Source organism: Electrona antarctica (genome assembly GCF_951216825.1).
Source record: "Electrona antarctica genome assembly, chromosome: 7".
Lineage (NCBI taxonomy): Eukaryota > Metazoa > Chordata > Actinopteri > Myctophiformes > Myctophidae > Electrona > Electrona antarctica.
In genome coordinates, this window is record NC_136812.1 from 43,966,880 (window position 1) to 43,979,258 (window position 12,379).

Sequence of the window (12,379 nt, forward strand, 5' to 3'; positions counted from 1 at the left end):
TTAGCTCCAGGCATCTCCCTATACTACCTGCCTCTCTCCTCCTTGACACCCTTCCTTCTGACTTTTTTTTTTCTCTCTTAATTCCCTGGAGGCATTTGGCCTCTTTATCCGTCCACCTTTCTTCTCTCTCACGCACACAGACACACATGCACACAGACACGCACACACACGCACACACGCACACGCGCACGCATGCGCACACGCACACGCACACGCACACTCTGTCTCTCTCTCTCCCACCCTTGGGGCCTCGTTGCCTGGAGGACTTTCCCATCAGTTTCTCATCGTCCAGCTCACACTGCTCCAGCAGATCCAAAATGTCCTCTTCCTGCACAATAGACACATGTACACAGACACGCACACACGCACGCACGCACGCACGCACGCACGCACACACACACGCACACATAAATACACATTCAAACACAAACACAGGAAAGCACAAAGGAAATGAGAAACTGGCAGAGGGTGGCATCCATTTTGGATCCAATCGAAAGGTAATTTGCATCAAGAGGCACAGTCAGAAGTTAAATACACTGAGTGATGATTAAAAGGCAGTTTGCTTTTACATCCTCTGCCACACAAACAAACAAAAGCACAAACAAATTAAAAAGTTGAAAAAGACAGAGAGAGAGATGAAGAAACTTTGACATCACATCACATAAGCTCTGGACATCTGTGCCATATGCCAGGTCCAGATAATACAAAGACCTTGGCTGAACATGCCTTGCTCCCTGGCAGCGCACGGTCTTTGAAAATGCCTGCCTTGTGCTTCATAGCCAATATGCTGGAACGGTGGCCATTTTGGCCGCAGACGAAATGCAGGGAAAGGGTGATTAAAGTTGTTTTGTCGGCACTGGGGGTGGCACAGGGGTAGAGTTCCTGCCCACCACCACAGAGACTAGGAGGTTGCATCTGGCTTGGCCGGAGCAGCAGCCCGGCGAAGGCGATTGGCCGAGCTGGAGGGTACACAGGACAAGGAGAGGTGTCACTGCACTAGCAACGCCTACAGGTGGCTCAGGGAAGGGCACCTGTTCAGCAGGGAGTGGAACAAGGTCAGACAGCAGGCTCCTCCATGCATTACGTCCTTCCAGTCCAACTCTTGCTGTCAGATGAAAAGAAGTGGCCGGTGACCGCATGTGTATCGGATTAGAGACACGGTCATCTATAGACCTTCCCACATGACCAACTGCTATATAGTGGTGTGTGTGTGCGTGTGCGTGTGTGCGTGCGTGTGTGTGCGTGTGTGTGTGCGTGCACACATGTTTTGTTTTTTGAATGAAAGCCACTTGCATGCCTCATCTGTCTCCAGTATACAATCGGTGTGCGTGTGCGCGTGCATGCAGTGTGTGCGTGTGCGCGTGCATGCAGTGTGTGCATGTGCGTGTGCATGCAGTGTGTGTGCATGTGCGCGTGCATGCAGTGTGTGCGTGTGCGCGTGCATGCAGTGTGTGTGTGCATGCCAAAGCAGTGCTGGCATGGCATGCCTGGGCCCCTGATCCTGGGCTGAGCAGCCAGCCGGCCCACCAGGAGGGGAAGAGGGGCTTTAACCTCCTAAAGACCCCGAGCCTCATGTACATATGGTAGAATCTGGACCATCTCTCCTTCGCTCACTCGTGTGTCTCTTTCCATTTCTCCATGTTCGATGTCGTTACCATTGAGACCAAACGTGGAAAGACGGAACAAAGCAGTAAATATGCTTTTATAGGATACGCAGTTGTATACTTGTCGTATTTGACTTAAAGCGTATATTTGAATCACGTTGGTGTGACACCAACAAAGCGAGTCAAAAACACAAACACACTGGGGTGCCCGCTGGCCTAGTGGTCGAGGCGCATGCCACATAATATAGGCTCTGGCCTGACAGCGTGTTGTGTGTTCGAGTCCCGTTCATGACAACCTTTGCTGCATGTCTCCCTCTTTCCTGTCCGTCTTCACCGTAACTATCAATAAAGGCACAAAAGCCAAAAAAAACTCATCTTTAAAAAACACAATACTTGTTTTAAAGTGGTTGAGTGTGCTGTAGATACAAACCCGCCGCCTACGCAGTATGGGATGCGTTGTGAGCTTGTCTACTTTAGGCCTACAACCCGATGAAGTATAAATCAGGCTAAAGTCCACAATGTCTGCACTCCTTTACTGTGGAGGAAGAATAGCTACAGCACCACATCATTCCTTTACTGTGGAGGAAGAATAGCTCCAGCACCACATAATTCCTTTACTGTGAAGGAAGAATAGCTACAGCACCACATCATTCCTTTACTGTGAAGGAAGAATAGCTCCAGCACCACATCATTCCTTTACTGTGAAGGAAGAATAGCTCCAGCACCACATCATTCCTTTACTGTGAAGGAAGAATAGCTCCAGCACCACATCATTCCTTTACTGTGAAGGAAGAATAGCTACAGCACCACATCATTCCTTTACTGTGGAGGAAGAATAGCTACAGCACCACATCATTCCTTTACTGTGAAGGAAGAATAGCTACAGCACCACATCATTCCTTTACTGTGGAGGAAGAATAGCTACAGCACCACATCATTCCTTTACTGTGAAGGAAGAATAGCTACAGCACCACATCATTCTTATTAGCATTCAACTCATCCTCCGTCTCTCAATGGGCATTTGTGCGCAGCGACTGAGCATATCTTTTTGATTGATTGGGGGAAACTTTCTTCTTATACACAAAAACTGTGAGAGAATCAATATTGAAACAAAGTCCAGCCATGTCCATCTTCTGCCCTTGTCTCCTGAAGAACAGCGGAGAATGGAAATCCACTTCTCCTCCTTGTCTCAGTGGCTCTTCATACTTTCATACCTTCAAAGTTAGCTAGCTGCGTATATCCCTGGTATACCGGAGAGCCCTCATCATTTATGTGCATACACTTGTCTGTACAAACGTGCACATAATCTCAAAGTATGGCCACAAATCTCTCTCTCTGTGTGCGTGTGTGTGTGTGCGTGTGTGTGTGTGTGTGTGTGTGTGTGTGTGTGTGTGTGTGTGTGTGCGTGCGTGCGTGCGTGCGTGCGTGCGAGTTCAAATCAGTGCGCTCGACGCGTTGCTGCAAGTTGTATTAAAAATTGACTCATGGCAAAGAGGGTTTGGCAGTGTGCAAGGTAACTCATCAACTCTGAAAAGCTTACTTTATAAAATAAAAACAAGGAGAACTCCTGCAGAGCCACAAACTTGTGAGAGGAGACGGGGGAAAAGAACTAGATCGTGAAAGCCAGAGCGGTAGAAAGAAGTTGAGGCGAAGATTAAGAGATTAAGAGGAAGGTGCGCAAGCAGAGAGAAACAAAAATGTGTCTGTGTGGGATTTGGCTTGATTTGCAAACCAGATGTTCACAACACGATAAGTACTTTTGTACTGAGGGTGAGATAGAGAGAATTCTGTCAGAAACAGGAAGGCATCCTAACAAATGTTAAGGAGGAGGAGACACACACTGAATTATATGTGTAACGTGCGTGCCCCTCTTTCCTGTTTTGAGGACATAATCCAAGCTAGGTGTGTGTGTGTGTGACTCTGCACACATGCACACCATATGCTCAAAGCGATTTACATTGATTCATTCATTCATACATTGGGAGGTGAAGCGGCGAACAGTCGACGCCAGCGTCCTCACTTCCCACATTCACACACCAATGGTGGCAAGCTCACACCGATCAGTGTCATGCCCAAGGACACTTCGACATGTGGACAGGAGGAGCCGGGATTCGAACCGCCGACCCATGGATCATTGGACGACCTGCTCTACCTGCTGAGCCACAGCCGCCCTAATGCTTGTCTGCAGGTGTCTGTTTATGATGTGTGCATCTTCATGTGTGTGTTTATCTACAGTACGTACACGTGTATCTGTGTATGTAACCTGTACATGTAATATTCTGTGGTTATACGTCAGCTTCATGTGGCGCGTGCTTGCAGATAATCCGCTTATTATATGTGTGTGCTTTTGTCCACACATATCTTTATATCTATATGTACTGCACGTGCTTATGTAACTGTATTGTTTGGGTGCGTGCGTGCGTGCGTGCGTGCTGGTCTCAGGTACGTGCCTTCATTCGTTTCAGAGGATTATTCATTTCCTTTTGAAGTGAGGCGGCTCGCCCGGCGAGGAAGGTCTGAAAGGCAGCAGACAGCAGACTCTCATACTTCTCCAAAAGATGCTTGTCATCTGGAGGGTAAATGCGTCTAGAGAGAAGTGGGGGTGAGAAAGAGGATAAATGTGGGGATAGAGAGCGAGACAGAATGAAAGAGGGGGAGGGGAAGCGTGAGAGGAGACAAATATGGAGAAATAGAGAGAGGAGGAGGGAGTCAGAAAGACAGAAAAGGGGAGAGACCGACAGAGATGAGAGTGGGAGAGAGGGGAGAGAGAGCGATAGAGAGGTGGGAGAGGTGAAGATATAAGAATAGAGAAAGGAGGAGAGGAGAGGTGGTCAGCAAGAGAACGAGGGAGAAGTGGAAACACAAAGGAGGAGAGAGACGGGTGATATTGACCAAGGAGAAAAGGAGAGCGAACGAGGAAGAGCGAGGGAGATAGGAAATAGAGGAAGATTGGAGGTGTAACAATGACAGCAGAGGGGAGAGAAGGAACAGAAGTGAGGGAGAGTCATGGATGGTAAATGGTGCATTTATATAGCGGATGAGAAGGAGACAATAGAGGGAGAGGGAGGAGTAGGAGGAGGAAGAATTTTGTCAAAGGTGAGAAGGAAGAGAACGAGAGGGGTGATGAAGGACAGGTGGCCATAGAGAAGAGGACAGAACAAGAAGGGAAAGAGAGAGAGACGAGGAGAGAAGTGAAAGTAGTGCAGAGAGACGACAGAGAAAGGGAAGGGGGAGAGGGACAGGGTTAATACCATACCATCTTTATTTATATAGCACATTTAAATAACACAGTGTCACTTTCAACATCAAAACCAGCTCATACTATGCTTGGAAATGCCAAAGAATAAAGATATGTCTTGAGGCGTGATTTAAACACCTGGAGGGTGGGGGCTTGTCTTATGTGCAGAGGCAGCTCATTCCAAAGCTTGGGAGCTGCCACTGCAAACTATGGAGGGTTTTGTACCCAGACTGGAACACTTCTAGGTTCAAGGGTTCAAGGTTGTGCTTTATTGTTACATCTTGTGTACAGGTACATAAGAGTAAAACTTATTTTTGTTTGGCTTCCTTACAGACAATGCAGCAGCAAAAATATAATACGACATCAAAACAGCAAAACACAGCAAACAAAATAGAATATAGAGTGCAAAAAAGAGCAAACAAGAGTAGAAAAGGAGTATCATATGTACATGTGCATGTTTTCCTTGTAGTAGGAAAATTATTATTATTATAGTATTCTTTTATTATTATTTTTTTTTAACTTCACAGTAGACTATGTTCAATAAATATACAACAAGATGCCATGGGTGTTCAGATGGGGCATCAGTTGGGCCAGGGCGCATTTTTCCATAACTTTGGAATTAAACGGGAGCTTGGAAATAGGCCTAGAGGAGAAGAGGACTGAGGAAGTGTTCAGTTCTGCAGAGCAAAATCCGGAGTGGTTATTTAACTCAAGAGTGGAAAAATGTATAGAGTTTAATGAACACTTTTGGCTGTGTAGACAAAAATCCCCATGCCACATGTCTCACCGTACTGCTGTCTGTCTGTCTGTCATTCCCCTGGTCTTTCTATGCCCTCCAAGTCTAAACCCACAGTGTCCAGTGTTTACCTTTAGCCAGCGGGGATTAGAAAAACGCATAAACGTCCGCTTGCTTATCTCGCCCATACATCTCCAAACTATAGCCGCCCAGTCATCGCGCCGGCCATCGAATTAAAACAATGACCAGCGCAGAAGGAAAATAAAGTGGTGCGGTACCTCTGGCATCTGCACAGATGTTAGGATGGAGCCACACTCCAAATACGGTGTTAATAGATGGCGGCTGGAGTTAAAACGTCTAGTACAGGGTCCAGCCTCCTCTTTAAAAACATACAAAACGGTGAAACTGGATGTGTCTAACTTTTGCAGGAAATGTAAAGGCGCTGTCGTGCTTGCGGCTGGCAGATATGTAGATAATCCGTAAATCCGTTTTCAGTGCTCCATTATAGGTCATGCACTCCTGACTCGTTTTAAGCCTGATTTATACTTTGTGATGTGTTGATAATACATAGAGCTTGTAGATCAGGGTTCCCCAATAGGCGGCCCGCGGTCCATTTGCGGCCCACGGAGCGCCCCCTTGTGGCCCCTGGAAGAATACAAAAAGAAAAGTGTTTTGTTTTGTTTTGGGGGGGTGTCCCAGATATAAATGGCATTAAATGGGGGTCAGTAGCCTATGCATGTCAAACTGGGAACCCCCTCAAGGACCACTGGTGGTCCACGGACCACTGGTTGAGAACAATTTTTAATTAATTTATAAAAAATAAAAAACCCAATTTTTCGTGCGTGCGGACTCGGTCCCCAGCCTGGTTCCCTAGTCAAAATATGGCCCTTGAGGAAAATTAATTGGGGAACCCTGTTGTAGATCGTCTATGTTCGGCACAAGAAACGAGCGGCATAAGCATAAATTACACATTAGCCTGAGATTGTAGTCAGGGCAGGCAGTGTGATATTATGTAAATGTGTCTGCCTCACACAAAGTCTGCTGTTTTCAACGTTTTACAATTATCGTTCTAATCTGGATACATGTATTTTATTCAGTATATTGTTGTCTCCTTCAACAGGGAGAGAACACAGACACTTTACACTACTTGATGAATAAAAATAACTGAACTATAAATTAGTGAACTTTCCTTAATATGCATGGGACTGTCTGAATAAAAACACAACCAACTGCAAAATCATTCCAGTTCTTTCCGCTGGCCCAGTTTCTGCACCGACGCCATGCTTCTTTCTGTTCTTTATTTAAGGTTCAGCATGTGTTCCAAATACCGTTTTTTCTCCAAGATATGCTCTGAGAATTCTGGAACAGGTCTCCCTCCAAACCGGGGAAATACTGGATGTAAATGTTACGATGAAAGGAGGGGACTGACCATGCAGCAAGTTCTTTAAAATGTATCATGTGGTTTATTCACTTGGTTCAAAAGTGAAAGATCAGCTGTTCAGTAGGAAGCAGTGACTGTGTGTGTGTTCTGGTGCTCATTGCACCTCTGCTTTTTGAACATTTTGGTCATTGAGTCACCCATACAGTACAAACCCCCACACACCTAGTGTGTCATCTACTGTACCAGCAGATTGTCCAGTCAGTAGAGTGTACAAACCCCCACACACCTACTGTAGTGTGTCATCTACTGTACCAGCACCTTGTCCTCCCACATTGTCCAGTCAGTAGAGTGCTGAAACTCCATTTACACCTCAGATCAAATGTGACCTTTATATCTTAATCTGGATAAGGAAAATCGATGGATGTATGTATAAGCGTGGGATCGCTCGTTATGCAGATAAGATATCCAGGTGCACATCACATTTGAAAGCAAAGGTGTAAATGTGACCTAAGATCCAAACTTCCAAATATCAGCTTAAAACTAACCCTCGCATATCCAACAAGCGCACACACAGAGACACACGCGCACGTGTGTGCACACACATTTTAGTGCGTCACTCCCGATAATGGTTTGGCAGACATTTATTAAATGTTACTGAAACAACAAGGCTCTGACCTCTGCGTGCTTGTTGTTTTGGAGACCTAAGATCCAAACTTCCAAATATCAGCTTAAAACTAACCCTCGCATATCCAACAAACGCACACGCACAGACACACGCGCACGTGTGTGTGCAGTGTGCACACACATTTTAGTGTGTCACTCCCGATAATGGTTTGGCAGACATTCATTAAATGTTAGTGAAACAACAAGGCTCTGACCTCTGCGTGCTTGTTGTTTTGGCGTCTTTGTACTTAGGTCACGTTTTAGCCTAATGGCTGGATAATACGTTTATTAAAGGGAACTCTTCTAATGAGGAGCGGCGTTTGAATTCTGAGTGGTCTTTATTAGCCGTGCCCCAGACAGACCCGGGCCTGTCTGATGGCTGTCTGGCGACCATTCAGAGGGGAAGGGGAAGGAAGTGACAGACTGACAGTACTTCACATGAGCTCTGATTCAACCTCCCACAGTCAAGAGGAGGTCACTTAAGTCAGTGGTTCTCAACCTGTGTGTGTGTGTGTGTGTGTGTGTGTGTGTGTGTGTGTGTGTGTGTGTGTGTGTGTGTGTGTGTGTGTGTGTGTGTGTGTGGGGGGGGGGGTCTCCAGATGACTGTGAAGTGACAGTTTAACGACAGTTTAATTACCTTTTTAATGCCTCAAATAATAACATCACCACATCAAAAGTAATCAAAAAACTATACTATATAAGAAGTGGTCACATTGTCAAATAATTGAAGAAAGTGGATCACAACGCCTTGCAACGCGAGGCGTTGTGAGCTTGTAGATCTGCTATTTTCACAATATTTATCTGTGGAACCGAGTCAAACTAAATGTAATGCCTCAACCACTACCTACAGTATAACGATTCTCTCAACTCACAACACTATTCAAATCACGATACTAGGTTCATGTTACGATTATTCACGATTTTTTTAAACACAAAATAATTTTCCAAACAAATGACCGAAATTGTAATTTCTCTTACACAAATTCAGTATTTTCAATCTCTAATGCTCTTTTCAACACATATCCAACAAACGCACACGCACAGACACACGCGCACGTGTGTGTGTGCACATGCATTTTAGTGCGTCACTCCCGATAATGGTTTGACAGACATTTATTAAATGTTAGTGAAACAACAGGGCTCTGACCTCTGGGTGCTTGTTGTTTTGGCGTCTTTGTACTTAGGTCACGTTTTAGCCTAATGGCTGGATAATACGTTTATTAAAGGGAACTCTTCTAATGAGGAGCGGCGTATTTGTTACATGCCTACCTACATACGTTTTAGTCAACTAAATCAACTGTAGATTTTGTTGAAAGTGTAGACTGTGCAGAGAATGAGAATGGGTACTTGTGTGACTACTTGTGTGTGGGAGAGAGTCAAGAGATGGAAAGAGAAATGGATAAGGGGAGAGAAAGAGCTTGTTTTGCAGCACAGCATCTTGTTATTGTATTTTCCCTCTATGGCCTTGGTATAGGGGCAGTGTACTGCAGCTTTAAGCAGGGGGCGGTGTATGGAGAAATCAAGAGAATGACTCGGGGAGCGAAGGGAAATTAACAATGAACCAAGGACAGGTGGCGAATCAGGGGCAAGAGTTGCCGAGGCATGCTCCAAGGTCGGCGTTTGCTCAGTCTGTAAGATGACTATTAACTCATTGACTGCCACCTAGTGGTGGCTTACGTACTGCGCTTGTGCCATGTATAGTAAGTGAACGGGAGGAGCCCTTATGTTGAAAGGGCTTTTGGCCGGAAACCACTTAGTCAGGAAGTAAAATCCGCTATTTAACATCTCCCAGGATTGTCATTTAATACACCCACAACATACTTTTGATCAGCGAAATACTAGCGTTTAGATACACCAGACGCAAACCAAGCTTGCATTTTGGTCTAAAAAGAGATTCCGAGATATTTACGTTCTAAGATGCTCCGTCCCATACCACGCATAAGCCAGCGTTTTGTTTCACTTCCGGAAATGAAAACCGGAGCGAAACCGGAGTATTACACAGGGAAACTAGACACAGCTGAGCACCCGAATTAATTGATATTAAAAAAGGCAATGGCGTACATTAAAGAAAGCCGCCAGGAGGCGTCACGCGGCACGGAGTGAGTTAAAGCCCCATGGCCACCAACAGGTCCTTGCTTCTGAAGTACTTACTAGAGTGAGAGAAATGGGAGGCGGGGAGGCTGACAGTGGACGAGGCAGTGGACGACACACAGTACTTCTGTACAAAAGAGGGTAACAATGTTTTGGACATTGAGAAACCTTGCCACAGTGAACTTAGTGTCTCTGTTATCTCTCTCGGCCACAATCTCTCTATTCCTGTCCCGATCCGTTCCGATCTCTATCTGCCTGTTGCACTCTTTTTACTGTCACAATCGCTCTTGCTGTTGCAAGCTCTCCTCCCGTTCCACTCTCTCTCCCTGTCAGAATCTCTCTTCCGGTCTCTCTTTTTCTGTTTGCAATCTCTCTTCCCAGTCACGATCTCTCTCTTCCTGTTCCAATCTCCGTCTTCCTGTTCTGATTTCTCTTCCAGTCACAGTCACAATCTCTCTCTCTCTCTCTCTCTCTCTCTCTCTCTCTCTCTCTCTCTCTCTCAAAACTTCAGGCGTTCTGCTTTCCCCTCTATTCTCTGCGGCAGCATTATTTATCGACCCAAGAGCCCTGCGCACTCCGGATGACCCTGCATGTGTCTGTAAGCAAAGCCAGTATTGGTGGGTTAGGTTGGGGGGAACGAGAGGGAGGTTCCCGGTGGGAGCGGCCCAGCCCAGCCCGCTCACTCCTCTTCCTTACCTGTAGTTCCCCAGATGTCGCTTTTCATGCTCCTCCCTGGAGATCTGCTTGCGGACCTGCGCCAGTCGCTCTTTCTAGAGTCGTGGGGGGAGGAGAGATGGCAAAGAAAAACAATAAAAAGAAAGACGAGAGGGGAAGTAAACCTTTCAGATGAAAGTCACCTTCCATCTTCGCCTCTGAATCTCTCCATCCCACCCGAGATGGATGGGATGACGACATGTGTGTCTTCAGTTAGAGTCAGAAAATGAGAGTATGGGTATGCGTAAAATATTTCTTATCGTCCTAATAGTTGCAGAATCAGATTTCATGAAATGATATATTGTTGTATATTATAATAATAATAATAATAATAATAAACTTTATTTATAGAGCACCTTTCATGACACAAGTGCAGCGCAAAGTGCTTTACAAGACAAACAAAGTATAAAAATATCAAACAACATAACAATCAAGGCACAATCAAAGTACAAAGAAAATGCCAAAAACACCAAACAACATAAAAAATGCAAAAAAAGACAATGAAATAGGTAAAACAGTGAGTCGACACTGATTAAAATCAGAGGATTCAGCCAAATGCTAGAGTAAAAAATGGGTCTTAAGCTGAGTTTTAAAAACATCTATACAATATTATTAATATTATTAATAATATTGTATATTGTTGTGGAGCAGGTCATATTGCGTTTAGAGGAAGTTTAGAGGAAGCCTTCCTTACTAAACAAGTGAAATACCAACCATTAGTACAAGCCATATAGGCTATAAGTATCAGCTCATTGTTTTCATATAATTGCCAGCTTGGTGGTCAGTGGCTTGAGGATTATGCGTTACAGGTGTATGATGGGAAGCAGTTTTTTCCTTTTTTTAATATATATAAATTATTAGTATTTTCAAAAAATATTTGTGCCCTTGATAATGTATTTTATAAGTGTGGACTCAAATAAAGAATTTCAAATGTGTGTGAGTGTGTGTGTGTGTGTGTGTGTGTGTGTGTGTGTGTGTGTGTGTGTGTGTGTGTGTGTGTGTGTGTGTGTGTGTGTGGAGGAGGGGGTGCACGCGCGTGTGTTTGCCGGCCGCTGATGCATGACGTTAAAGGCTAAGCGGGACGCGCCTGCGGCAAACCTCGCCCCTGCCGACTTCCAATCCAAATCCTCAACAGCAGTTGGAGCCACATCTGCTGTGCCCCACTGGCTAACTGGTGGGTGCATCCATATAACATGTTGCATCTAATTGCAACACTCTCGTTTGAAGACCCGGGTTGCATGTCACGCACCTCCCCATCTGCCCCTCGCTTTCCGTCCCTCTGTTACGCTCCAATCTTGAATAAAACGATATAAAACAGACGATATTGTGAAATAAATAGCACCTTGGCAGCATCCATCCCTACCTTCCCTGCTGATTACTGTCAGATTGATCAAAAAACAATTCAAGGAAGGTGGTGGGAGGCGCCAGCATACCCCCCCCCCCTCCCCCCACAATGCAGTAAGCCCCGAACTAGTGAAACCATGTGCTTGTTTCAGAAAACTTTCGTTTATTTGACACGGGATAAGAAAACAGTGGCGCTATTTTATTTCGTTTTCCTTTGCGTTTCTCAGCTTCCGTCGTTCCCACCCAGGGGGAGGCTTGTCTGTGCAACGGCACGCTGGTGCATTGTTTGTTCTGTTGTTTAGCTCGTCGCGGTGCATTACTCTATAAAATCAAGTTGTTTCAGTGAGAACAGCGCCTGGGAGAGTTGGACATTTGTTATTTCTTTCTTTTCTTTTTTTATAAACTAAAGATCATGTTGATCTCTGATGCGCACCCCTCCACCGCGGTGTCATCTCTCTGTGGTCATGTTGGACTATAGACAATCATGTATGTGAGATTATGACTGGATGTTTGCCAATACTTCATAAAAACATTCACAAAATCGACAGACAGAATGAGCCACTTTCAACCTGGACCATGGTACAGTATAGGAGAACATTTTCACCCAC

At 45.2% G+C, this 12,379-nt stretch overlaps 1 protein-coding gene across 1 annotated transcript in view; it reads right to left on the reverse strand.

Moving 5' to 3' along the window:
• The window catches only part of ttll7 (tubulin tyrosine ligase-like family, member 7), a 126,442-nt gene that overhangs the window by 51,285 nt on the left and 62,778 nt on the right, over positions 1-12,379 (reverse strand). The window contains exon 12 of the mRNA XM_079506225.1: positions 10,410-10,483. Coding sequence (XP_079362351.1) covers positions 10,410-10,483 — 74 coding nt within the window. The remainder of the gene's footprint in view (positions 1-10,409; positions 10,484-12,379) is intronic.